The 27,986-nt window shown below is 43.3% G+C and overlaps 1 protein-coding gene across 4 annotated transcripts in view; it reads left to right on the plus strand.

The window, feature by feature from the left end:
• ntrk3a (neurotrophic tyrosine kinase, receptor, type 3a) overlaps window positions 1-27,986 on the plus strand; it is a 263,032-nt gene that overhangs the window by 90,967 nt on the left and 144,079 nt on the right. For all 4 annotated transcript variants that reach the window (XM_055934471.1, XM_055934470.1, XM_055934472.1 and 1 more), the window contains exon 4: window positions 3,134-3,202. In XM_055934471.1, coding sequence (XP_055790446.1) covers window positions 3,134-3,202 — 69 coding nt within the window. The remainder of the gene's footprint in view (window positions 1-3,133; window positions 3,203-27,986) is intronic.

A 27,986-nucleotide genomic window follows, 5' to 3' on the forward strand; every position in this document is an offset into this window, starting at 1 on the left:
GCGGAAGATACTGTGTCTAAACAACACGAGTTCTTCCAGAGGCCTCCTGCTCTTCCTCTGCTCCAGTATGCAGCTCTCCCTAAACCATTCCAGTAATTGATTCTGTCTGTGTGACAATCTGAAAGGGATTATTTGTGAGCCAAGAGAGGTTTCCTACAAAATTCCATTATTGTGTTCCATTTTTAGACTAATGGTGTGAATTTATTTGTTTTTTTCCTCTGAAAGGCTGCAGCTCACATCATAGTTCCATTCCCATGTGATGCCATTATCTCTTTATCACTGTTACACAGATGGAAGGTGACTGTTCGACTGGGGAGCATCATCTTTTGATGCTGCAAAGGGCAGGTCAACAACTGCAGAAACCATTACTAATCACTACTAATACTCTGTTGTCTAGCAGCCAGAAAAAAATCCTTTGTCAACAGGCCATCTTCATGGGCATACTTTCTTAGAAACACTAGCTTTTTCCTCCTACAGTATACTTGTATCTAATTCCAGTGTCTATATTTGTCGTTCTGAGGGCAGTCTTTGTGTAGAGTTCCCATTTCTCATTAGCGTGTCCCCGTCCTCAGGGGGACAGGCTTGATAGACAGATGGACAGACAGACAGCCTTTTTGCCGGCTCAGTCAGCTCTGGCTCTGGCTACATGTTATTTTCCTAGGACTGGGCTCTTAATACACAGTGTCCAGATGAACTCCTTTGTGTGCCAAGAATAATAACATGTAGAAATAAACCATACAGCCCCTGCTAGTCCCAATGGATGCAGCTTTAATAATCTCATTATCAATTTAATGAGGTGATTAGAATGCCAGGGGCCAGAGGTGCACATAGAGTGTTATGGAAGATGCTAGTAGCATCCTGAGTCCTCCTGGCGTCTTGGTGGTGCAGTCCTCCTGGCTCCTAATCCTTCAGCTAGCTAGGGGATTAGTTACCATTGTCTCTGGAGACTTGGCTCGAAGCGGCTGCTGTAATGCCAGGTCACACACTTTGTCTCTGTTATGGTGGTCGCAGGTCCTCTAAAAAAAGACGTACAGCTCTGTGTAGGGTTCTGTTCCCTCTGTGTCACAGAAAATGCAAGGTAAAATCATGAGCGGTGGCAGGCGCCTCTTTGGTTTTTTCGTTGCCACGGAAACAGGCATGTGCAGCAGCGCATCGGTGTTTAGTAGGGTTAGTCTAGGGCAGTAGTTCCCAACCAGGGGTACTAGGGAAAGGGGGATACCTAGTCAGAGAAGACATATTAGACCACAGGCCTGCCGGTAAAATGCACATGAGGGGGTATTTCAGGGGTACTCCGGGCAGAGCAAAATTCAATTGGTGGTACAGTAACCGAAGAAAGGTTGGGAACCACTGGCCTATGGGATCCCAATGCACCCAACCACCAAATGAGGTACTTGCCGAGGAAGCACATTAAGCATCGCGGTAATGTTTCCTGAAATGAAAGGAACAATTTTGTTTCATTTGATGCAATCAACCTGGACAGACCTTTTCCTTTGAAACATAAAACACGTAAACAACATAGACTACCCATGAATCAACTACGCCATAACATGTATAGTAATGACAAAGAATGGTATGAACGGTAAGATTTCCCCCCCTCTCAATGATTGAGGTATAAAAAAACAATTACAGACTCTGTCTACCCCGACCCAACGATTTGAAATCCTTGAAAGGGAGTGAATGAGTGCACACTGCAGGGAGAAGCGGGTGTGATAGGAATTGGACTGTAGTGTGGGGGAACAGGCAACCAGCCCTCAGCTGGGCAATTTGACTCTCCGAAATCCTCAAGCTGAATTAGTCACAGTGGCCGCTGAAGAGCCTCCTGTGCCTGACCAACTGAGGCCGGCTTCTTACCCGTAATGTGGGATACTGAGCCTATGCTACCTACCGCCAGGTCTGAGATAGGGAAGGATTTACTGTACAGTAGAGTGATTTCATCTGTATATTTGAGAAAATAGCCTGAACTGCCCATCCTACTGTATGCCTCTATCCATGGTGCTGAAGTAAGAACAGGCAATGGGCTGTGTTTGAATACTGGCGCTGTCCATGGTCCTGTAGTAGAGAGGAGCAGGTAACAGTATGCAGTGAATATTGTACAGCAATGTGGACTATTGACAGCACTAAGAGATATGTGTAGTTATGCTGCCCATAGATGCTGCCCATTGATCTGTTCTTGTGCTGTCTGTGGTTCTGTATAGAGAGGCTACCGAGAGGTGTGTGTGTAGTGTACTCTCTCCCTGTCCGTGGTGCTGCAGAGCAAGGCAGCAGAGGGAACAGGTCAGGGACAGGCAGCCAGAGAAGCAGCAGTCCCCAGTTCCCCAGGGCCAGATGAGTGGTAAGACTGCAGTGGAATGCATTGATTATCTGTCAAGCAGGCCTGCTAGGATCTAACCAGGGCAGTGTTAGGGTATTAAGTGATCTGAAGTATTCAATGAATATTGATAATGAGTGGCTGTTCGCCTGGCTCTACTATTAGTGATTCAACCCCCCTGGTGCTCACCGTCTCTTCACAGAGATGGGTCTGGGTTGGAGAGGGCTTGGGTAGCTGGTCCCTAGTGAGCATTTCACTGTGTTAGTTTGATGGTGCAATATTTTTACATCATTGCGTTGATCTTGAGCACAACCTCGTACTTCATACTGTAGCCTACCATTTTTCACTTCTGGAAGTGCATGCCTTTTCGTATTGGAAGTTGCTCTGGATAAGAGTGTCTGTTAAATGACAAAAATGTAAATATAAATATGTTATCAGCTCTCCAGAATACACACCGATCTTTTGGTGGACCACTCACTCTCGCTCTACAAGAATGCCTCCATTTCAGGGTTTAACACCTTAGAGTGGTGCTCTGGTGGTTACATGCCTTATCTCACCTCCTTTGTATTGGATTTGAAGGCCTCAGGCCCTCGGTGTCTCTATTTAATTTGTTGTCTTGAAAATGACCAAGTCTGTCTTTATTGGATTGTCAAGGCTGCTCCGTTCCCTCCAGCACCACTTATTCTCTCAGGATTTTTCGTGTTTCTTTGGTTTGTGCTTTGTGTTTTCTCTGCTGCTGTTTTCTTCATCCGCCTCGGCCACATAGTCCAGCACTAATACATTTATCCCTCTCATGTGTTTTCTCTCTCTCCCTCTCTTCCACAGAAACTTATCGAAGAATCCTCTGACCACATTATCATGGCAACTCTTCCAGAATCTTCAACTCTTCGAGCTGTAAGTTTTTGTACATTTTTTATCTTATTTGATCAACTTGTGCACCCAGAAAAACCTTTCATAGAGCCTGTTATATCCTAAATGTGCAACCCATTTAGCACAACCTTCATGGTTTCCAAATGGATTCCCATCTTCTTCCATTCAAAGCCAAACAACAATTAACTTGGAGAAAATCATTGAAACAGACAAACAACACTATACTTTATTCCCTGCGTCATAACCGTTGATTTAATGGATGTGACATATGAGTGTGTTAAATGGAGCTGTCCAGGCCGGGTGATTCTCTGGTCCTTTAGTGTCTTGTTTGTCCAGGAATATACAGGTGTAGGATCTTAATTTGAATGCTCTTTTGTTGTTGAGAATTCTCCTGCATCGCCAGAAATGCAGGTGAGCTTTGTGATTTACATAAATTCACTGAAAACCCACACTAACACACGGTTACATAAACAGTATTGCACTTTTTATGTAGCCTACTTTTGGCCAGCTAATAACCTAACCATCAATCAAGCAACATCATTGACTAAACTTTCAAATCCTGCTGCTGCAGGATTATTTTGCTGTGACAATATAGGTCACATTAAAATCCTACACCTGTATGAGCAATCAGTGTGTTTATGGCCTGAATCTGCTACTTGTTTGGACCTGTTAGGTCCTCCCTTTCGGTAGAATACACAAATTGAAGCCTAGCGTTGATATATGGCCATCGTAGAGTTATTACACTTGCATCCCCTCCATCCTCTCCAGTCCAGGAATCAGAGTGAGTGCTTTCCCTAAATAGCAGAGAGCCTCAGCCAGGGCCTGACGCAGAGCAAAGAGCAGGGAGCAGGCTAGGCTTTATCATCGCTCAGCTCAGCCCAGGGAGGGGGAACAAATGAAGAGCAGCTGTAAGGTTGTGATATAAATGTGGTATTTTAAGCTATGGAAACAGGGCAGCTCCTCCGGGGAGGCCTATCTTATTTTCATGGTTGCCTGTCTTTTAAAGGCAGGAGGAGGAGGAGGATATTGTACATGGAGCACTACTTAGGCTAAAAGCAACCAAATACATAGAATACTTGAATAATACCAGAGTAAGAATATCATGGGCAGCAGAGTAGCTGATGATAGGAGTTAGAATGTACAGCTGATTTATAATGGAATATCTACATATGCATACATAAGCCCATTATAAGCAACCATCACTCCTGTGTTCCAATGGCACGTTGTGTTAGCTAATCCAAGTTTATCATTTTAAAAGGCTAATTATAAACTTGAAAACCCTTTTGCAATTATGTTAGCACAGCTGAAAACTGTTGTCCTGATTTAAAGAAGCAATAAAACTGTCCTTCTTTAGACCAGGTGAGTATCTGGAACATCAGCATTTGTGGGTTCGATTACAGGCTCAAAATGGGCAGAAACAAAGAAACTTTCTTCTGAAACTGAAACTCTAGTTTGAGAAACAGACGCCTCACAAGTCCTCAACTGGCAGCTCCATTAAATAGTACCTGTAAAACAACGTCAACAGTGAAGAGGTGATTCCAGGATGTGGGCCTTCTAGGAAGAGTTGCAAACAAAAAGCCATATCTCAGACTGGCAAATAAAAATAACTTTTTAAGAGGGGCAAAAGAACACACACAGAGGAACTCTGCCTAGAAGGCCAGCATCCTGGAGTCGGCTCTTCACTGTTGACGTTGAGACTGGAGTTTTGCGGGTACTATTTAATGAAGCTGCCAGTTGAGGACTTGTATGGCGTCTGTTTATCAAACTAGACATTCTAATGTACTTGTCCTCTTGCTCAGTTGTGCACCGGGGCATCCCACTCCTCTTTCTATTCTGGTTAGAGACAGTTTGCGCTGTTCTGTTGTACTATATCTTCAATTTCTTGTCAGTTTCTCACATGAAATAGCCTTCATTACTCAGAACAAGAATAGACTGACGAGTTTCAGAAGAAGTTTCTTTGTTTCTGGCCATTTTGAGCCTGTAATCGAACCCACAAATGCTGATGCTCCAGATACTCAACTAGTCTAAAGAAGGCCAATTTTATTGTTTCTTTAATTAGAACTACAGTTTTTAGCTGTGCTAACATAATTGCAAAAGGGTTTTCTAATGATCAATTAGCCTTTTAAAATTATGAACTTGGATTAGCTAACAGAACGTGCCATCGGAACACAGGAGTAATGGTTGCTGATAATGGGCCTCTGTACGCCTATGTAGATATTCCATAAAAAAACAACCGTTTCCATCTACAATAGTCATTTACAACATTAGCAATGCGTACACTGTGTTTCTGATCAATTTGATGTTATTTTAATGGACAAAAAGGTGCTTTTCTTTCAAAAACAAGGACATTTCTAAGTGACCCCGAACTTTGAATGGTAGTGTAGCTGTAAGATGAGAGGGTATACTGACAACATGGAAAAGGTTGAGTGAAGTAGAGATAAATAAGTGTTGTTTTGAAAACACAGATGAAGTATAGACTCTACAGATGGTCATTTTGTTGTGTGAACTTAAATGACCATTCCTTTTGATACCATTGTTATTTCTAGCCATATTTTGACTGTTTGTGTCTTCTGAATAGTTCAGCCTGTTAGAAGAATAAAAAACCTTTCAGTCTGCTTATACACTCTTACAAAAAAAGTTTCTATCTAGAATCTAAAAGGGGACAGCCGAAGAACCCTTTTCAAACCGTTTTTTTCCAAGAGTGTAGTATTTAATCTCTAATTACTAAAACTGTTCAACAAAGGCTCAGTGATAAGCGCCCAACATCACAGCTTGAGCAAAGAGAAGAATCTGACGGAAAGAAGATGAAACTGGTTAGAAATTAGTGCCATTTCCTTCTGACCAATTGGGAACAAAGACATTGATTAATTTCTTATTTTCTGTGGTGTAGAGCCTAACAAACGACTAATAAAACATAATTCAATGGATATCACATTTTTTCTTAAATTATTTACTCTCCAGTCCTCTGTGGAATGTCGGCACAATGACAAACATAGCAAACACAGCAGGGCTGAGGCATGCGGATAGGCTTCTCGGCTGCGTCCTAAATGGGACCCTATTCCCTCATAGTCCAATACTTTTGACCAGAACCCAGTGGATCCTGGTCAAAAGTAGTGCACTATATAGGGTATAGGGTGCAATTTCAGATGCACCCTGCATCTGACTTTAAAGCTGAGATCCGCATTAAGGAAAAGATGGTTGAGTCTGTCTTTAAAGGTGAGAGTTTTTACGTTCAGCATCACTCCGTCAAGGGAAATATAGTATTATTTCTAACAAAGACATGACATATATTTCAGGATGTTATGTATCCCTGGAAATAATCAGAATTCATGTAAACATTACAGTTGCGAAAACCCAGCTTCTCCAAAAAAAAATTGTCTCTTGGCACAACTTGTTCTGGGCATGGGGTAAATTGAGCCGTGGGACAGGGTAAATTAAGCGGTAAACAAATGTCTGTACCGAATTAAATAGTACTACTACCTTTTTAAAACCATGTCTATCTTTATTTCCCAAAAACAATTCAACACATTCACAGTCCCTTTTTTTGTCTTTTAATATTCGTAGCATCTTTTAACACAGGCTTAACACCGAACAAACGCTTTGTACTTTTAACATAGGCCAGGCCCTGTTGTTACCTCATGTCCCAGCGATAATGCCTTGCTTAACTTGCCATTGGCTCAACCATTGGCTCAACATAACCCAAGCCAAACATCTCTATATATTAGTCCACACAGCCACAAGAATGCACTTTCATGTTAAGTTTAGGACCTATAATTGAAGCTAATAAAGACCCCAAATGATGTATAGAACAATCTTAAAATTATCTACTTTGGTTTAGATACAAGCATCATGAAACCACTAACACAATACATGAATCTCACTTGGTGAAAAGCATTTTTTTTGACGTAACTTGCGAAATACTTTTTCCATGTGGTTTCTTCCTTCACAGACTCCAAGAAATCATGACCTCTTCCTAAATATATGTTTTTATTTTTATTTATTTCACCTTTATTTAACCAGGTAGACAAATTGAGAACACGTTCTCATTTACAATTGCGACCTGGCCAAGATAAAGCAAAGCAGTTCGACACATACAACAACACATAGTTACACATGGAGTAAAACAAACATACAGTCAATAATACAGTGAAAATAAGTCTATATACAATATGAGCAAGTGAGGTGAGATAAGGGAGGTGAAGGCAAACAAGATATATATATAAATAAATAAAAAAAATATATAAAAAGGCCATGGTGGCGAAGTAAATACAATATAGCTGTAACGTTCCTGACCTATTTTTATGTTATTTTGATTATGTTTAGTTGGTCAGGGCGTGAGTTGGGGTGGGCATTGTATGTTGTGTGTGTTTGGTTAGTCCATGGGTGTTGTATGTGTATGGGATAGTGTTTGTTAGGTTGTCTAGTTATGTCTATGGCTGCCTAGATTGGGTCTCAATCAGAGACAGCTGTCATTCATTTGTCTCTGATTGGGAGCCAGATTTAAGGTAGCCATAGGCAGTAGGCTTTTGTGGGTGTTTGTTCCTGTGTCCTCACAGGACAGTTGAAGGTTAGTCTCATTTTGTTGTTTTGTAGTTTTGTAGTGTCTTGTTTGCTGTTTTTATTAAAAGATGGCTTATTTCCCTCAATCCGCATCTTGGTCCTATCCATGCTCCTCCTCGTTTGAGGAGGAGAACAACATTGACTGCCTTTACAGAAACACCCACCACAACAGGACCAAGCGGATTGAGGAGAGAGAAAAAGAACTAAGGCACTGGACACAGGAGGAATGGTCTTGGGAGATCATGGACGGAAAAGGACCCTGGGGAAGGGTTGGAGAGAATCGCCGCTCTCGGGAGGTGAAGAAGGCAGCCACAGCCCAGGAGCGCTGGTATGAGGAGGCAGCACGTATGAGAGGCTGGAAGCCCGAGAGGCTCACCCAAAAATTTCTTGGGGGGGGGGGCTAAAGGGGAGTGTGGCGAAGCCTGGTAGGATACCTGAGCCAACTCCCCGGGCTTGCCGTGGAGTGAGAGGGCGTCGTAATGGTCAGACACCGTGTTATGCGGTAAAGCGCACGGTGTCCCCAGTACGCGTGCTTAGCCCAGTGCGGGCTATTCCACCTTGCCGCACTGGGAGGGCTAGGTTGGGCATCGAGCCGGATGCCATGAAGCCGGCCCAACGTATCTGGCCTCCAGTACGTCTCCTCGGGCCGGTGTACATGGCACCAGCCTTACAGGTGGTGTCCCCGGTTCGCCTGCATAGCCCAGTGCGGGCTATTCCACCTCGCCGCACTGGCAGGGCTACGGGGACCATTCAACCTGGTAGGGTTGGGGAGGCTCGGTGCTCAAGAGCACGTGTCCTCCTTCACGGTCCGGTATATCCGGCGCCACCTTCCCACCCCAGCTCAGTACCACCAGTGCCTACACGACGCACCAGGCTTCCAGTGCATCTCCAGAGCCCTGTTCCTCCTCCACGTACTCTCCCTATGGTGCGTGTCTCCAGCCCAGTGCCTCCAGTTCCGGCACCACGCACCAAGCCTCCTGTGCGTCTCCAGAGCCCTGGACGCACTGTTCCTTCTCCCCGCACTCGCCCTGAGGTGCGTGCCCTCAGCCCGGTACCTCCAGTTCCGGTACCACGCACCAGGCCTAGAGTGCGCCACGAGAGTCCAGTGTGCCCTGTTCCTGTTCCCCGCACTCGCCCTGAGGTGCGTGCCCTCAGCCCGGTACCTCCAGTTCCGGTACCACGCACCAGGCCTATAGTGCGTCTCAGCCGGCCAGAGTCTGCCGTCTGCCCAGCGGTGCCTGAACGGCCCGTCTGCCCAGCTCCGTCTGAGCCATCTGTCTGCCCAGCTCCGTCTGAGCCATCTGTCTGCCCAGCGCCGTCTGAGCCATCTGTCTGCCCAGCGCCGTCTGAGCCATCTGTCTGCCCAGCGCCGTCTGAGCCATCTGTCTGCCCAGCGCCGTCTGAGCCATCTGTCTGCCCAGCGCCGTCTGAGCCATCTGTCTGCCCAGCGCCGTCTGAGCCATCTGTCTGCCCAGCGCCGTCTGAGCCATCTGTCTGCCCAGCGCCGTCTGAGCCATCTGTCTGCCCAGCTCCGTCTAAGCCATCTGTCTGCCCAGCGCCATCTGAGTCATCTGTCTGCCACGAGCCATTAGAGCTGCCCGTCTGTCCCAAGCCAGTAGAGCCGTCCGTCAGTCAGGAGCCGCTAGAGCCGTCCGCCAGTCAGGAGCCGCCAGAGACGCCCGCCAGTCAGGAGCCGCCAGAGACGCCCGCCAGTCAGGAGCCGCCAGAGACGCCCGCCAGTCAGGAGCCGCCAGAGACGCCCGCCAGTCAGGAGCCGCCAGAGACGCCCGCCAGTCAGGAGCCGCCAGAGACGCCCGCCAGTCAGGAGCCGCCAGAGACGCCCGCCAGTCAGGAGCCGCCAGAGACGCCCGCCAGTCAGGAGCCGCCAGAGACGCCCGCCAGTCCGGAGCTGCCCGCCAGTCCGGAGCTGCCCTACAGTCCGGAGCTGCCCTACAGTCCGGAGCTGCCCTACAGTCCGGAGCTGCCCTACAGTCCGGACTTGCCGGAGTCCCTCAGCCCGGACTTGCCGGAGTCCCTCAGCCCGGACTTGCCGGAGTCCCTCAGCCCGGACTTGCCGGAGTCCCTCAGCCCGGACTTGCCGGAGTCCCTCAGCCCGGACTTGCCGGAGTCCCTCAGCCAGGACCTGCCGGAGTCCCTCAGCCAGGACCTGCCGGAGTCCCTCAGCCAGGACCTGCCGGAGTCCCTCAGCCAGGACCTGCCGGAGTCCCTCAGCCAGGACCTGCCGGAGTCCCTCAGCCAGGACCTGCCGGAGTCCCTCAGCCAGGACCTGCCGGAGTCCCTCAGCCAGGACCTGCCGCCCCTTATCCCGGTGCTGCCCCTTGTCCCGGTGCTGCCCCTTATCCCGGTGCTGCCCCTTGTCCCGGTGCTGCCCCTTGTCCCGGTGCTGCCCCTTGTCCCGGTGCTGCCCCTTGTCCCGGTGCTGCCCCTTGTCCCGGTGCTGCCCCTTGTCCCGGTGCTGGTCGCTCATTTAGGTGGTGTTAGTGGGAGGGTGGTCATTGGGAGGGGGATAAAGAAGCGGGGATTGATTATGGTGGGGTGGGGACCTCGCCCTCAGCCTGAGCCACCACCGTGGTCAACTGCCCACCCAGACCCTCCCCTGGACTTTGTGCTGGTGCGCCCGGCGTTCGCACCTTGAGGGGGGGGTTCTGTAACGTTCCTGACCTATTTTTATGTTATTTTGATTATGTTTAGTTGGTCAGGGCGTGAGTTGGGGTGGGCATTGTATGTTGTGTGTGTTTGGTTAGTCCATGGGTGTTGTATGTGTATGGGATAGTGTTTGTTAGGTTGTCTAGTTATGTCTATGGCTGCCTAGATTGGGTCTCAATCAGAGACAGCTGTCATTCATTTGTCTCTGATTGGGAGCCAGATTTAAGGTAGCCATAGGCAGTAGGCTTTTGTGGGTGTTTGTTCCTGTGTCCTCACAGGACAGTTGAAGGTTAGTCTCATTTTGTTGTTTTGTAGTTTTGTAGTGTCTTGTTTGCTGTTTTTATTAAAAGATGGCTTATTTCCCTCAATCCGCATCTTGGTCCTATCCATGCTCCTCCTCGTTTGAGGAGGAGAACAACATTGACTGCCTTTACAATAGCAAGTAAAAAAAATAACACCGGAATGGTTGGTTTGCAGTGGAAGAAGGTGCAAAGTAGAGATAGAAATAATGGGGTGCAAAGGAGCAAAATAAATAAATACAGTAGGTAAAGATGGTAGTTGTTTGGGCTAAATTATAGATTTGCTATGTACAGGTGCAGTAATCTATGAGCTGCTCTGACAGCTGGTGCTTAAAGCTAGTGAGGGAGATAAGTGTTTCCAGTTTCAGAGATTTTTGTAGTTCGTTCCAGTCATTGGCAGCAGAGAACTGGAAGGAGAGGCGGCCAAAGGAAGAATTGGTTTTGGGGTTGACCAGAGAGATATACCTGCTGGAGCGCGTGCTACGGGTGGGCGTTGCTATGGTGACCAGCGAGCTGAGATAAGGGGGGACTTTACCTAGCAGGGTCTTGTAGATGACCTGGAGCCAGTGGGTTTGGCGACGAGTGTGAAGCGAGGGCCAGCCAACGAGAGCGTACAGGTCGCAGTGGTGGGTAGTATATGGGGCTTTGGTGACAAAACGGATGGCACTGTGATAGACTGCATCTAAATATAAGTTCAAACTATTGATTTTGTATGGTTTCCTAGAAACGAGAGGGGCTCAATATACAGTACCCCACTCTCCCCTGCTCATTGCACATCATGCAATGATGTCAGATGGAGAAAAAAAACTGTTTAAAAAAAAAAGTAATGTCTGTTGTTTTAATATGGCAAACGGACGTGGCATTTTCACCGCTACAGATTCCAACTTGAAAACGTCTTATGGCTGCAATCCCGTTAACGGGATCAATATGACAACAGCCAGTGAAAGTGCAGGGCGCCAAATTCAAACAACAGAAATCTTATAATTAAAATTCCTCAAACATACATGTATCTTATACCATTTTAAAGGTAATCTTGTTGTTAATCCCACCAAAGTGTCCGATTTCAAATAGGCTTTTCAGCAAAAGCACCACAGACGATTATGTTAGGTCCCCGCAAAATCACAGACAAACACAGTCATTTTTCCAGCCAAAGACAGGAGTCACAAAAAGCAGAAATAGAGATAAAATGAATCGCTAACCTTTGATGATCTTCATCAGATGACACTCATAGGACTTCATGTTACACAATACATATATGTTTTGTTCGATTAAGTTCATATTTATATCCAAAAACCTCAGTTTACATTGGCGCCATGTTCAGAAATGCCTCTAAAATATCAGGAGAAATTGCAGAGAGCCACGTCAAATAACAGAAATACTCATCATAAACATTGATGAAAGATACATGTTTTACATAGAATTAAAGATACACTTGTTCTTAATGCAACCGCTGTGTCAGATTTCAAAAAGCTTTATGGCAAAACACAATATTCAATAATCTGAAAACAGCATTCAGCCACAAAAGCAAGCCATACAGTCACCTGCCAAATTGTGCAGTCAACAAAACTCATAAAAAGCATTATAAATCTTCACATACCTTTGCTGATCTTCGTCGGAATGCACTCCCAGGACTCCCACTTTTGTTTTGTTCGGTTATGTCCATCATTTATGTCCAAATAGCTATTTTTGTTAGCGTGTTTGGTAAACAAATCCAACGTCAGGAAGCGCGTTCACTAAAAACGAAATGTCCAAAAGTTCCGTCACAGTCATTAGAAACATGTCAAACAATGTATTGAATCAATCTTTTTAAATGTTTTTAACATAAATCTTGAATAACGTTCCAACCAGAGAATTACATTGACTTCAGATGAGCGATGGAACAGAGCTCCCTCTCATGTGAACGTGCAAGGTCAAAGCATGGTCAGGTTATGGCAGACCTGACTAATTCCCCTCTCATTCGGCCCCCATTCACAGTAGAGGCATCAGACAAGGTTCTACAGACTGTTGACATCTAGTGGAAGACGTAGGAAGTGCAAACACATCCATATCTCGCTGTGAATTCAATGGGATCTTGGTTGAAAATCGACCAGCCTCAGAATTCCCACTTCCTGTTTGGATTTTTTCTCAGGTTTTTGCCTGCCATATGAGTTATGTTATACTCACAGACATCATTCAAACAGTTTAGGAACTTCAGAGTGTTTTCTATCCAATATGAATAATAATATGCATATATTAGCAACTGGGACTGAGGAGCAGGCAGTTTACTATGGGCACCTCTGTGCACCTTTCATCCAATCTACTCAATACTGCCCCTGCAGCCATAAAAAGTTAATGGCAGGTGCTAGCCCGTTGGTCGTCATGGTCCCAAGCACTCTCTAGGGACCACATCTGTTGATTAAAACTAGACAGGCAGAGGGATGGCTTTTCTTTCCAGATCAGAGTGCATCAGAGTTATGCCTGTCAGTCTGAAATGGCTGCTGTTGTGGAGGTGTTTCAACTGAAGCACTAAGGCACTGCACAATCAGACCCCTATTTTTCACTGGATATAAGGACAAGTACTTTTTGTTGGATTTTTAAACGTCAGTAAGGGGCCTCAGGATAGAGCATGGGTTGCAGGATACATCAAATCAAATCACATTTTATTTGTACATTGTACATTTTAAATTTGGCACATACATGTTCTGGGAGATATTCAAATTCATGTAAGATGCAGTAATGTGTAGTAATCATGACGCAGAAGGCATACAATTGCTTAATAATTTCAAAGGCAAAACTGACCTGAATTGTTTTGCCATTTTAAATGAGTTGTTGTTGCGGGCCTCAGACACATTGTGTTACATGCATGAAGCCTCGGGGCTAACGCTGCAGAACCTTGTCGTTTCACTGACTATTTCTGCATGCATGGTTTCCTCTCTAACTGCTTGGAATAAACAAAGCAACAGTAAACAGAGTGATACTGAACGCACAAAGCAATAAAGTGTGAAACAACAGCAACAGCAGCTCCGTGTGAGAGTCTTAACCACCAGCAGCCATGCCACTCTGTGCTACTGCTTGTGTTCTGTGGTAATTGCTGTCAGCTTGTTTTGGTGCTTGACAGGAAAAAAACAACACAGGGTTACTAGGGTGAAAAGGGAATGTGTGTGTGTGTGTGTGTGTGTGTGTGTGTGTGTGTGTGTGTGTGTGTGTGTGTGTGTGTGTGGCTCCCTGTTCCCCAGTCCTGCAAGTGTAATCACAGAATGGTAAATGAGCTGTGTGAATGAGGCAGCCTCATCAGGAGTCTTGGTGCTGGCTGGGTGCATACCTGCCAATCTCACTGCTCCCTCCCCTCACCAAGCCCAACCTAGCAAATGAGCTGCTTTACTGAGCTGAGACACACACACACACACAAGCGTAGACACACACACACACGCACACACATGCAAACACGAGTACTCACGCACCCACCGATAGAGAGAGAGAGCAGGCAATAAGGAGTAGCACTAGCAAGGGTGACGGTGCTAAAGGATGACGGTGCTAAACGTTTTGGGATGACTATCTTTATCGTATGAATAAAAAACAGTAAAACAGTAGTATAAAACAGTAGAACAGTAGTATAAAAACAGTAGAACAGTCGTATAAAAACAGTAGAACAGTAGTATAAAAACAGTAGAACAGTAGCATAAAACAGTAGAACAGTAGCATAAAACAGTATAACAGTAGTATAAAAACAGTAGAACAGTAGTATTAAAAAAACAGTCGAACAGCAGTATAAAAACAGTAGAACAGTAGTATAAAAACAGTAGAACAGTAGTATAAAAACAGTAGAACAGTAGTATAAAAACAGTAGAACAGTAGTATTAGAACAGTAGTATAAAAACAGTACAACAGTTTAAAAACAGTACAGTATTACAACAACAGTAGAACAGTAATATAAAAACAGTGAAACAGTAGTATAAAAACAGTATTATAGATCAGGAGTGTCAAACATACAGCTCGGATCCAGCCCGCGAGGGGGGACATTCCAGCCTTTGGGTGGTTTGAGTTTTTTTTTAAACTTTGAAACTTGAAACTGTGTTAAAATGATAATGGACCAACATTTATACAGTTTCTTGACTGTGTATAGCTCACTAATAAACCCTGAACTGAAAGCTAGACAGTCAGAGAACATAGAAAATTCTTAAAAGGATGGATAGAGGACTATTTTTAGCTATTTTTGACAGTGAGGAAACATAGCCAAATTTGAGTGCAGCCCTCCGGATCCGTTGAAGACCGAATGCTGCCGCCGGGGTCAAAATGAATTTGACACCCCTGCTATACATGATGTTGAATATGATATTATACGGTATTTATGTTACCACTATGGCACCATCGGTGCTTGGTGACACTCAACGGACATTGAATATCAAGCCCACAGGACAAGTGTTTTTTTCTCTCCATTGCTTGCCTTGTGATAGATAGGGAAAACACGTTGCTGTATACTCATTTGATCATGGATCCTTGTGGGTTGGATGAAAGCCTAATTAGCAAACATTGACTCCTGGATCAATGTTAAAAAATAAAAGTAGAACTCCAAAGTCCAAAATGTTATTCCCTGCTAGCTTTGCTCATTTCCGTAAATGTCAGGTTTGTAGAGGGGACACACATTTTTGGAGTGCAGACAGATTTCACTTGGACCTTATTGGCAATCAAAACCTTCCCCAGTTGGTATCACTTTATTAAGGCAAAGAGCCATCCAAAGGCAAGCCAAAAACACTTCTTGCTAGAGTGAGTGAATCATATTTTTCTAGCCTTCATCAGAATTTGACCATAAATTAACCCTCAGATACAGTACTTTAACACTGTATGATGTATCCCATATTGTGGAAGTAGTGTTTTATTTAAAGTACTTCTGGATTACCTATTCTTTATATGCTTTCTCATAACCTCTATGACCTGCAGCAACAAATATTCTATCCATTAATATAATACTCATGTCTCATTTAATGCCTATTTGCTAGATTCTTACATGAGAAAATGTATATTTGAATCATACATGTGTTAGTTATGTGGATAGGGTTCTACCTGGAACCAAAAAAGGGTTCTACCTGAAACCAAAAATAGTTATATCTGGAACTAAAACAGGTTATCCTTTGGGGACAGCCGAAGAACCCTTTTAGGTTCTAGATAGCACCTTTTTTTCTACGTGTAAGGGCTTATTTCTCTGCTTCTGATGGTTTCTCATTGAGTGCCTATCTGTTCTGCTGCTGGGGGTCGAAGACAGACCTGATGAGATAGATGGCTCACAATGGACTGGCACTCTTTTCTGGGGCTTTATAGCACGTCAAGAAAAGATAATCTGACCTTATTTTAGTCTGTGTCCTTTAGCCAAGGGAGCCGGGGGTAAAGACGCTGCTTTGACGGCACAGCCACTCACAATGCCTGTAAATGGTATCAGGGTAGGGGTTTGCTAAATGGCAAATCTGCAGTAGCTGCATCAAAGATGATACAATACAAGATTATTTGCAGCAGAAGCACAAAGGCACATTCAGCAGCTTCAACAAACATTTTCTCTGTGGCCACAAAGCCGCTGTGCCAGGGGCCAGGAGCATCATCAATCCTCTTTCTACTGGTGACCTTTCTTTAATCCTGCATGGCCTCTATAGAAAGGCCTTTATGAACAGCTAGGATATGTCTGTGTCAGTCAGTGTGAAGAGATGATCTATTTTTGAACGAGCTGGGACACATACAGTACATGAGTGATATTCTTAAGAACACATCAGATCAGGCATGTCACAAAACAACAGAATCATGTCAGTTTTACAGCCTTCATGCCTTATCATCCCATGATAGAACAACATTTTCTCACCAAACTAAGGGAAAGTAATCTTGGAACATGATGATGGCATAATTTGCCTACATTCCAGCTTGCCTTTAGTCTCCAACGGACAACCACCAGGATCAGGCTTAGCTGTACTTTTGTTAATTCTGAAATAATGACAGTGCAGGTGGTGTCCATTAGCCAAATGGAACTCTGCCCAGACATCCAAATGATGGCGCAGCCAATTAGAGAGCAGGTGAGTGGGAGCTCTGCTCTGCCGGGACTTCATCCTAGCCAGAACTGGGTACAACACAAGGTAAAAAAAAAGGGAAACTGTATTAGGAATGGAAAGGGCAAGGGCACCCCCCCCATTTCTTTTTTTATGTCCATTTTAATATGCCACTGCTACCTGGATGCCTGGATGGGGATTACAGCCAAAATGTCCACTGTGATTAATCATACTGTAGGAGTGGAATCTCTAATGATCGGCCTCTTAATTAAAATCCTAAAATAATTAGGTGTGCATCGGTCCATGTCTGAATTGCCATGTATTCAGCCCTGGAGTCAATGGTGGCTTTGGAATGTGGTGTTACTTTAAAACATCCTAAACTGTGATAGCTAAATCCTGTAATCCCTTTCATAGGCCCTTTCTGATTAGTTTGATCAGTCATGGAGATGGTGGCACGTAGGCTAATCATCCTTCATCTATAAAGTGCATACAATTCACAGACTAAATAGACGTTGAATATCATAGTATTACAAAATACTCTGTCAACGAACGTATCTATCGCAATAACGTGAAGTTGTGCATTTCTGAATTTTAAAAAAGCATACTTTTTTTTTCTTGATGAAAACACATTTATGAGTCTCTGGCTCTACCAACATGAAAGGAACACATTTTCAGCTGAGAGGGAATAAGAAGAACAGGGTATTTGTTTGGTGCCAGTCATTCACCCTGTGCATGCCCCAAAGCTCAGAGCTGGCATGTCCATCTGCTGGCGTGATTACACATGACCCCTGCTTTCAGTTTGGGTTTGCAACAATTAACCCCGACACACCCTCAAGACTAAACTCCAAGCCAGAACTAAAATGTAACTAACAACCCTCTAAAGCCTACACTGTAGCTTCGACAGAAGAAAAGTTTGAAGAAATAACAGTGTATTGTTTGAACACAACTGTGATACGAGACTGTTATTATTCATACCACCAAGATCAAAGAAAACGCAGAGCCAAACATGCTGTTCAATACGTAGCTGGAGCTGTCGGCCTGCGTTCACTGAATAATGCCACTGTTGCTTTATTATTGATTGTTAGCCTGAGGTGATCGCTCAGAAGATATAGATAATAAGCTGCTTAGCAAAGAGGACTGCTGCAAAACTGGAGGGAATTAAGTTGATCTATGTAGAAATGTTCATGCACTCATAACGATGTCGCTCATATTGATTAGTGCTCCCTGCCATCCCTTCTGATTCCTTGTTCATTTGTTCTATACTCAACAAAAATATAAACACAACATGTAAAGTGTTGGTTCCAGGTTTCATGAGCTGAAATAAAAGATCCCAGAAATGTTCCATACGCAAAATAAATCTTATTTCTCTCAAATTTGGTGGACACATTTGTTTACATCCATGTTAGTGAGCATTTCTACTTTGCCAAGATAATCCATCCACCTGACAGGTGTGGCATATCAAGAAGCTGATTAAACAGCATGATCATTACACAGGTGGACCTTCTGCTGGGGACAATAAAAGGCCACTCTAAAATGTGCAACCCTAACCCTAACCCACACAACACAATGCCACAGATGTCTCAAGTTTTGAGGGAGCGTGCAATTGGCATGCTGACCACAGGAATGTCCACCAGAGATGTCGCCAGCGAATTTAATGTTAATTTCTTTTGCATAAGCTGCCAACGTTGTTTTAGAGAATTTGGCAGTAAGTCCAACCGGCCTCACAACCGCAGACCACATGTAACCATGCCAGCCCAATACCTCTACATCCCGCTTCTTCACCTGCGGGATCGTCTGAGACCAGCCACCTGGACAGCTGATGAAACTGTGGGTTTGCTCAACCGAAGAATATCCGCACAAACTGTCAAAAACCGTCTCAGGGAAGCTCATCTGCGTGCTTGTCGTCCTCACCAGGGTCTTGACCTGACTGCAGTTCAGCTTCATAATCGACTTCAGGTGGCAAATGCTCACCTTCGATGGCCACTGGCACGCTGGAGGAGTGTGCTCTTCACGGATTAATCCCGGTATCAACTGTGTATGGCATCGTGTGGGCGAGCGGTTTGCTGATGTCAACATTGTGAACAGTGTACCATGGTGACGGTGGGGTTATGGTATGGGCAGGCATAAGCTACGGACAACAAACACAAATGCTATTCATCAATGGCAATTTGAATGCACAGAGATACCGTGACGAGAACCTGAGGCTCGTTGTCATGCCATTCATCCACCGCCATCACCTCATGTTTTCGCATGATAATGCATGGCCCCATGTCACAAGGGTCTGTACACAATGAAAATGCCCCGGTTCTTCCATGGCCTGCATACTCACCAGACATGTCACCCACTGAGCATGTTTGGGATGCTCTTAATCGGCGTGTATGACAGCGTGTTCCAGTTCCCGCCAATAGTCTGGACAGTTTTATCTCAATCTCTTCATTCAAAGACTCAATCATGGACACTCTTACTGACAGTTGTGGCTGCTTTGTATGATGTATTGTTGTCCAGACCTTCTTGACCTTTGTGCTGTTGACTTTGCCCAATAATGTTTGTACCATGTTTTTGTGCTACCATGTTGTTGTCATATTGTGTTGCTACCATGTTGTTGTCATGTTGTGTTCCTACCATGTTGTTGTTATGTTGCTACCATGCTGTGTTGTCATGTGTTGCTGCCTTGTTATGTTGTTGTCTTAGGTCTCTCTTTATGTAGTGTTGTGTCTCTCTAGTTGTGATGTGTGTTTTGCCCTATATTTATATTGTATTTATTTAAAAATAACAATAACCCACAGGAGGCCTTTTGCCTTTTGGTAGGCCGTCATTGTAAATAAGAATGTGTTCTTAATTGGCTTGCCTAGTTAAATAAAGGTTCAATAAAATAAAAATGTGATAAAAATATCCACTAACTTCGAACAGCCATTGAAGAGGAGTGGGACAACATTCCACAGGCCACAATCAACAGCTTGATCAACTCTAAGCGAAGGACATGTGTCGCTCTGCATGAGGCAAATGGTGGTCACACCAGATTCGGACTGGTTTTTCTGATCCACGCCCCTACTTCAAAAAAAATATCTGTATTCCCAATCATGTGAAATCCATAGAATAGGGCCTAATCAATGTATTTCAATTGACTGATTTCCTTATATGAACTGTAACTCAGTAAAATCTTTGAAATTGTTGAATGTTGCCTTGTTTTTTTGTTCAGTGTAATTCTGTCATCATACAGTAACAGGATTTTTAGGGATGAATACATCTGTCGCTACGCTCAAATGGTAACAATCTTGGTCATTGAAGATGGACTTTCTATGAAGATGTTAGCCATGGACTGACAGGAGGCAATATCTATCACTATGAAATATGGATTTTAGATGGAAAAATGAGCTTGCAGTAATCTTGGGAGTAACCGCAGTCAGAGTGTGGACCGACCACACAGAGTGGGCTGGCTTTGTTGTGTCAGGCATTCAAAGCAGCAGTAAACTACCCTTACAGCTCTCTGTCACAGAGGAGACATCAACACCAAAGCTCGGACAGGGAGCTCAATAGCATCAGTGCTGCCTACCAGTGTCTGTCTGCCTAGCCATCTGATACGAACACAAGGGCATCAGGAAACATCCGCCAAGGACACAGCACTGTCTCACTTACCCACACAATGAGACGTCAATCTCACCTCATCTCTCACACTTCCACCTCCCTACCTTCCTTCCTTCCCGTTTCCTTCTGCCACTTCTGTGACTGGTTGTGGTTGCTCAAACATTCCTCATGCCTGAAGTGAGACCCTGGCAGATATGCAGACTAGCATCCACGCGTGTCATTTAGAATGAGGGTCAATGACAACTATTTCCACCCCCTTGCTGCTTTCAGAGCCAGTGACAGCTTAGCAGCATGTTGTCACTGTATCAGGATCAACAAAACAGTTCCCAAACCCATATAAGGAAGTAGAACCAGAGCACAGCGTGTTTCAGACATATTGTTCTTTGTATCCTAGCTGCTGTTTGACTTATTGCCACATCATCCATATGGATTCAAATAGATATGCTTTACCATGCTTTGGAGTTGGCAATTCCGTCCACATTTGAAAATAATGATGTGCAATTTTAGCTTGATGCTCAGGGATATGTCAGAGCTGTTTTCTTGTCGTTTTGCCTTTGTTCATTGTCGTAGATAGTTACATTTTAGTACATCATACATATAGTATTTTCTGAAGAAGTCTTGATTCTGGGCTTTATTGTGAGTTGAACTGAATAACTTCTCAGTTGTTTAACTGATAGGCTGTGCCTGAATTGTGTGACACCCCGTTTGATTGATAATTAGATTGTGGCGACAGGAGGACTTAAATCTGTAATTACAGTATGATTAAACAATGGCCTCTCGTATGGGGTTCAGACTAACGATGCAGGAAAGCCAATTTAATCCCTGGCTCCAATAATCATTTGAGACGTCACCAGAAAGGTAATAAGACCACGCAGAGAGAAGCCTGGTGTCATCCTAATGCTTCTGTAATCTTTGAGGAGGAAGGTAGGGTGTTACATCCCTAGCCCCTGTTCTATTCCTATTCACTGCCTTGAATTAGCCTCTGCTCTTAATTTGGGCTTAATCCCCCCCCCCCCCCTCTTTCTCCTTGGGCCATGCCAGATCATTTATGTATTCACCGCACATTATTACCACGTGGGGAGAGAACCTAAATTCAATTTAGTTTTATGCATGTGGATAGAGTAATCTCAGCCTTTCCAATTATTACCCTCCCTGCTCAAACATTATTGGATATGTTATGGATATGTTAGAGAAATATTATTGGATCTCTCCAATATGGTCCACATCTATAAAATGAGATTACATACTGTAAATTAGGTTAGGCGATCGCAGGTCAGTAAATTCCTTGGCAGAAGCTAATGGGGATCCTTAATAAATACAAATACAAATTTGATTTTGCCATATTCCTTTGCTGCAGTGTTCAGCTCCTCTCTGGTCGCTCTCAGTTTGTGTTTAATGCAAATCCAACCAGGGAAACTGCATAAATCCTGTACACATTAAAACAATCTTGGTTCCTCAATAATGTTTTGGGCAGGGTGATGGTTCTACAGTATGTGGAACCATACTGACCCATATAATAAACACAATAATAAAACCTATGGAATTTTACAAATATAATATGGCAATTAAATCAGAATAGAAATCCCTGTATGGTTCTACAAAGAACCTTTGAGACTGAGAAACGTTCTTTATAAAACCATTCTCCATAAACTTTCTATAACGAACCATGAAAACGTTTCTTTATAAAACCTTAGGAAAGGGTTCCTTTTGGCACCATACAGGTTCCATTTAGAACCTTATGAGCATGGTTCTTTATAGAACCTTCAAATAAAGGTTCCATATAGCACCAAATCAGGGTTCTGCTATGGTTACAAGCCAAATAACCCTTATTTGGCACTATATATATATATATATATATATATATATATATATATATATATATATATATATATATATATATAAATAACATTTTGTGCGTAACTGGGATTTCACTAAGTATGGCGACACTAACTCGTGTGTAACTCGTAGTCCCGTGTAGCTCAGTTGGTAGAGCATGGCGCTGCAACGCCAGGATTGTGGGTTCGATTCCCACGGGGGGCCAGTACAAAAAAAGTATGAATGTATGTACTTGTAAGTCGCTCTGGATAAGAGCGTCTGCTAAATGACTTAAATGTAAATGTAAATGTGTGTAACTCAAATGTGTACAGCTAACATTAACATTAGCCAGTTTGCCTAGAGAATACAGTAGAGTAGTTAATGGGGGATCTTTTAGGTGTATTGGCATAGCTATTGCCACTAAGTGAGCACTCACGTACTGTAAGGATCTTGTTAAATTGCTCATCACCAACTTTACGTTTAACTGATGAAAAACCGTTGTGTCTAATTTATCATGGTAAGCGTATGTGGCAGGCAGTTCAATTCCCAGTCCAGCTAGAAAATGGGAGTTATTTTGATTCAGGCCACACCTCCCTACGCATGATTTCATGTTCAATACTGTACTGTATAATATAGTACTGAATGGGTGGGTAATAGAACCTGTTTTCTTTACTATTTATAGAAATAATATTGGTCCATATTTTTTAAGTTGTAATATTCATCTGTATGCAGACAACACTGTTGTGTATGCCATTGCCCCAACAGTTAACCAGGCTATGTTAGAGCTGCAATCTGACCTTGATACCTTACAGAAAGCCTTGGTTAGTTTAAAACTTGTACTTGATGCGGGCAAGACTAAATACATGTTGTTCTCTAGTTCTCGCGGGAATGTTTCAGATGGGCTACATATTTATTCCTTGGATGGTTCTTCCATTGATTGGGTTCCCACCTACAAATATCTGGGCATTTGGATTGACAAAGACTTCCTGTTTAAAAAACACACAGTTTAAAAGCAAAGATTCAAAGTGGGCTTCTTTTTCAGAAATAGATCTAGGCTCTCCCTAAATAGCAGGAAGCAGATTGTACAGTCAACTTTCCTGCCAGTTCTTGACTATGGTGATTCCATTTACCAGATTGCAGCAGCCACTACTCTTAAACCTTTGGATGCTGTCTAACATAGGGGCATTCATTGTATCACCGGTGACAGTTTTAATACTCACCACTGCATCCTGTATCAAAAAGTTTGGCTTGTCCTCATTGAAGTCCCTTAGATCAATTCATTAGTCCCTTTTTGTTTAAAAGGCTGTACTACACAAGCTTCCAACTTACCTAACTTTGTTGCTAACATATAAAATAATGAGCTACCAAACCTTCTTGAAGGATTGTTAAAACCTGTTGGGGATGGGGGCGCTGTTTAGACTATTTATGCTAATGTGGCTAATTTTTTAAACGGCTTCCCACAAAATCCTTGATCGTACAATATGCATATTATTATTATTATTGGATAGAAAACAGTCTATAGTTTCTATAGGAGTTGAAATTTTGTCTCTAAGTGGAACAGAGCCCATTCTACAGCAATTTCCCTGACATGGAGTCAGATTTGAGAAACGTTGGCCACTTTTCTGAAGTCATTTAAACGGGCACTGTCGTTGCTATGACTATACGGACACTTCTTACGTCTTCCCCTGGATGCCTTTACGTGATGACGATTCCAACGGGCTCGATTGCTCGTTCACAGGCCCTACAAATGAAAAAAACCTTTAGCTAGCAAGTCTTTTCTTGCTGCGTAACGCGCGTGGAAGACACCGACCCTCTCCTGTTCCAAGCGTTAGTTTAGCCTGTTATATTTCTCCGGTCATCTTTTCACTCGTTATAGGAGTTACAAACATCACAAAGTAGTTAATTTAAAGCGTTTTATAGCAATTTATATCCGTTTAGTGCGATTTTGGGACATTTATTTTTGCAACGATGTGAAAAGTTGGGAACGCTTTTCAGTTCATCCCGAACGTAGTTGACATTTCCACATGGCAAGAGGACAGCTTTCCACCAAAAGACGATTTCTCCCAAGAAAGGATCCTTTGCCCAAGATACTGATGGAAGAACAGCTCAAGGTAGGACATTTTTATTATGATAAATCGTGTTTCTGTCGAAACATTTTAGTGGCTTAGGACGCCATGTTTTTTGACGTAGCTTCGCTTGGCGCAAACTGTATTGAAAAGTAAGGATAAATTAAAAAATGTAATAACGCAATTGTATTAAGAATTAAATTGTCTATCAATCCCTGTCCACCCTATATTTTTTAGTCACGTTTATGAGTATTTATGTATAAGAGTAGATCACTGTCTAAGTGGCGCAAGGACGTTTTCTTTACCAGCTTGTCTACATTTCACATTGTCTAACCATGATTTTGGTGGCTAAATATAAACATTTTCGATCAAACTGTATATGCATGTTGTAATGTGATGTTACAGGAGTGTCATCGGAAGAATTCTGAGAAGGTTAGTGAAAAAATTAATATCTTTTGGCGATGTTGACTTTTATCGCTCACTTTGGCTAGAATCAATGCTGGGCTGCTAATTGCTATGTGCTAAGCTAATATAACGATTTATTGTGTTTTCGCTGTAAGACACTTAGAAAATCTGAAATATTGTCTGTATTCACAGGATCTGTGTCTTTCGATTCGTGTATGCTGTGTATTTTTACGAAATGTTTGATGATTAGTAGTTAGGTAAACACGTTGCTCATTGTAATTATTCTAGTCCATTTGTGATGGTGGGTGCAATTGTAAACTATGCCATCTACCTGAAATATGCACTTTTTTCTAACAAAACCTATCCCATACCATAAATATGTTATCAGACTGTCATCTAATGAGTTTTTTTGTTGGTTAGAGGCTATAAATATCTTAGTTTAGCCGAATTGGTGATGGCTACTGGTGTTGGTGGACAAATAAAAGATGGTGGAATATGCTAATGTGTTTTTAGGTAATAGATGTACATCTTTACATATTGTGTCTTCCCTGTAAAACATTTTAAAAATCGGAAATGTTGACTGGATTCATAAGATCTGTGTCTTTCATTAGCTGTATTGGACTTTAATGTGTGAAAGTTAAATATTTTAAAAAAATATTTTTTTTGAATTTCGCGGCACTGGTTTTTCAGTGGGGGGGGGGGGGGGAGTGCCGCTAGCGGCACGCTGATCCTAGACAGGTTTTAACTCTTGAGGTCCCTCTGGTCTTGACCAATTTAGGTAAATCATTTTAGTGCCCCCCATTGTTGGCATCTTGATTCTCTGGTGCTGCTAGAGCAGTTTACGACTCTGGTGTTTTTTTATTTATTTATTTCACCTTTATTTAACCAGGTAGGCTAGTTGAGAACAAGTTCTCATTTGCAACTGCGACCTGGCCAAGATAAAGCATAGCAGTGTGAACAGACAACAACACAGAGTTACACATGGAGTAAACAATAAACAAGTCAATAACATGGTAGAAAAAAGAGAATCTATATACAATGTGTGCAAAAGGCATGAGGTAGGCAATAAATCGAGTAATTACAATTTAGCAGATTAACACTGGAGTGATAAATCATCAGATGATCATGTGCAAGAAGAGATACTGGTGTGCAAAAGAGCAGAAAAGTAAATAAATAAAAGCAGTATGGGGGGTGAGGTAGGTAAATTGGGTGGGTAGTTTACAGATGGACTATGTACAGCTGCAGCGATCGGTTAGCTGCTCGGATAGCAGATTTTTAAAGTTGTTGAGGGAGATAAAAGTCTCCAACTTCAGAGATTTTTGCAATTCGTTCCAGTCGCAGGCAGCAGAGAACTGGAAGGAAAGGCGTCCAAATGAGGTTTTGGCTTTAGGGATGATCAGTGAGATACACCTGCTGGAGCACGTGCTACGGGTGGGTGTAGCCATCGTGACCAGTGAACTGAGATAAGGCGGCACTTTACCTAGCATAGCCTTGTAGATGACCTGGAGCCAGTGGGTCTGACGACGAACATGTAGCGAGGGCCAGCCGACTAGGGCATACAGGTCGCAGTGGTGGGTCGTATAAGGTGGTTTAGTAAGAAAACGGATGGCACTGTGATAGACTGCATCCAGTTTGCTGAGTAGAGTATTGGAAGCTATTTTGTAGATGACATCGCCGAAGTCGAGGATCGGTAGGATAGTCAGTTTTACTAGGGTAAGTTTGGCGGCGTGAGTGAAGGAGGCTTTGTTGCGGAATAGAAAGCCGACTCTAGATTTGATTTTGGATTGGAGATGTTTGATATGAGTCTGGAAGGAGAGTTTGCAGTCTAGCCAGACACCAAGGTACTTATAGATGTCCACATATTCTAGGTCGGAACCGTCCAGGGTGGTGATGCTAGTCGGGCGTGCGGGTGCAGGCAGCGAACGGTTGAAAAGCATGCATTTGGTTTTACTAGCGTTTAAGAGCAGTTGGAGGCCACGGAAGGAGTGTTGTATGGCATTGAAGCTCGTTTGGAGGTTAGATAGCACAGTGTCCAAGGAAGGGCCGGAAGTGTACAGAATGGTGTCGTCTGCATAGAGGTGGATCAGGGAATCGCCCGCAGCAAGAGCAACATCATTGATGTATACAGAGAAAAGAGTCGGCCCGAGAATTGAACCCTGTGGTACCCCCATAGAGACTGCCAGAGGACCGGACAACATGCCCTCCGATTTGACACACTGAACTCTGTCTGCAAAGTAGTTGGTGAACCAGGCAAGGCAGTCATTAGAAAAACCGAGGCTACTGAGTCTGCCGATAAGAATATTAAGAATTAATTCATTGAGGATTGCAGTTGTTTCGATTGATTCTAGTGGTTTATTTGTTGAAATTGTGTTGTTGAGGTTGTGCCTTGTGGTTATTTGTATTATTCTTGTTTTAATTGGAATGTAAATGATTGTGACAAAATGTTTGTACCATTGGGAATGAGACCCTGGTCTCAATTGGGCTACCCTGAATAACTACAAGTACAAGTTAATACAAATTTAAATGACATAAAATGTATTTCTTTGTTGTCACATTCTATACAATGTCTATACCCACCTATCACTTGCTAAGTTAGCCATTTAAAAGCAGATACCAATGTATAATACATAACAGGAAATAACAATGATTAAGTTATGTGTGATTAGCAATTTCCAGCTCTTTGTATAGGCTACGGGACTCCCATGTGTTTTTCTAGCTGCACGACACCTTGACCTTTCCAAAGGTTAATTTGATGTTTTAATCAGGTCAGTGGAAGACATGCAAATGATTTAAGTCTCACAGGCCATAATCAGTAAATCAGTGCTATGGCCAAACTCCCCATTGGCTATCTTTATGTTGTCATGGTACTGAGTAAGAGAGACCATCTGCCTACACACACACACACACACACACACACACACACACACACACACACACACACACACACACACACACACACACACACACACACACACACACACACACACACACACACACACACTTCATAATTTTTGTTGTTGTTATATCTTAAGTGGGAAGCCTTTGCTCACCACTCATCAGAGTTGCATCAGACACACATGGAACAGTGAACCCAGGTTACACTGACCTTGGACAGAACAGAATACTGCACCAAACCAAATTAGTCCATTCATTGTAACCAAATAGATCATAATTTGAAGAGATTAACTCTGTGAGTGTGACTCTTCCTGCCTCTGAGCCAGAACTGCGTGTTACCTTGTGTATAACGATGGCTGTGATATCCATTTGGTATGCACTCTCTGTATATAGCCATGTTGTTTTCTACTCCCTGTATATAGCCATGTTGTTTTCTACTCCCTGCATATAGCCATGTTGTTTTCTACTCCCTGTATATAGCCATGTTGTTTTCTACTCCCTGTATATAGCC

The sequence above is a fragment of the Salvelinus fontinalis genome, chromosome 9 (assembly GCF_029448725.1).
Source record: "Salvelinus fontinalis isolate EN_2023a chromosome 9, ASM2944872v1, whole genome shotgun sequence".
NCBI lineage: Eukaryota > Metazoa > Chordata > Actinopteri > Salmoniformes > Salmonidae > Salvelinus > Salvelinus fontinalis.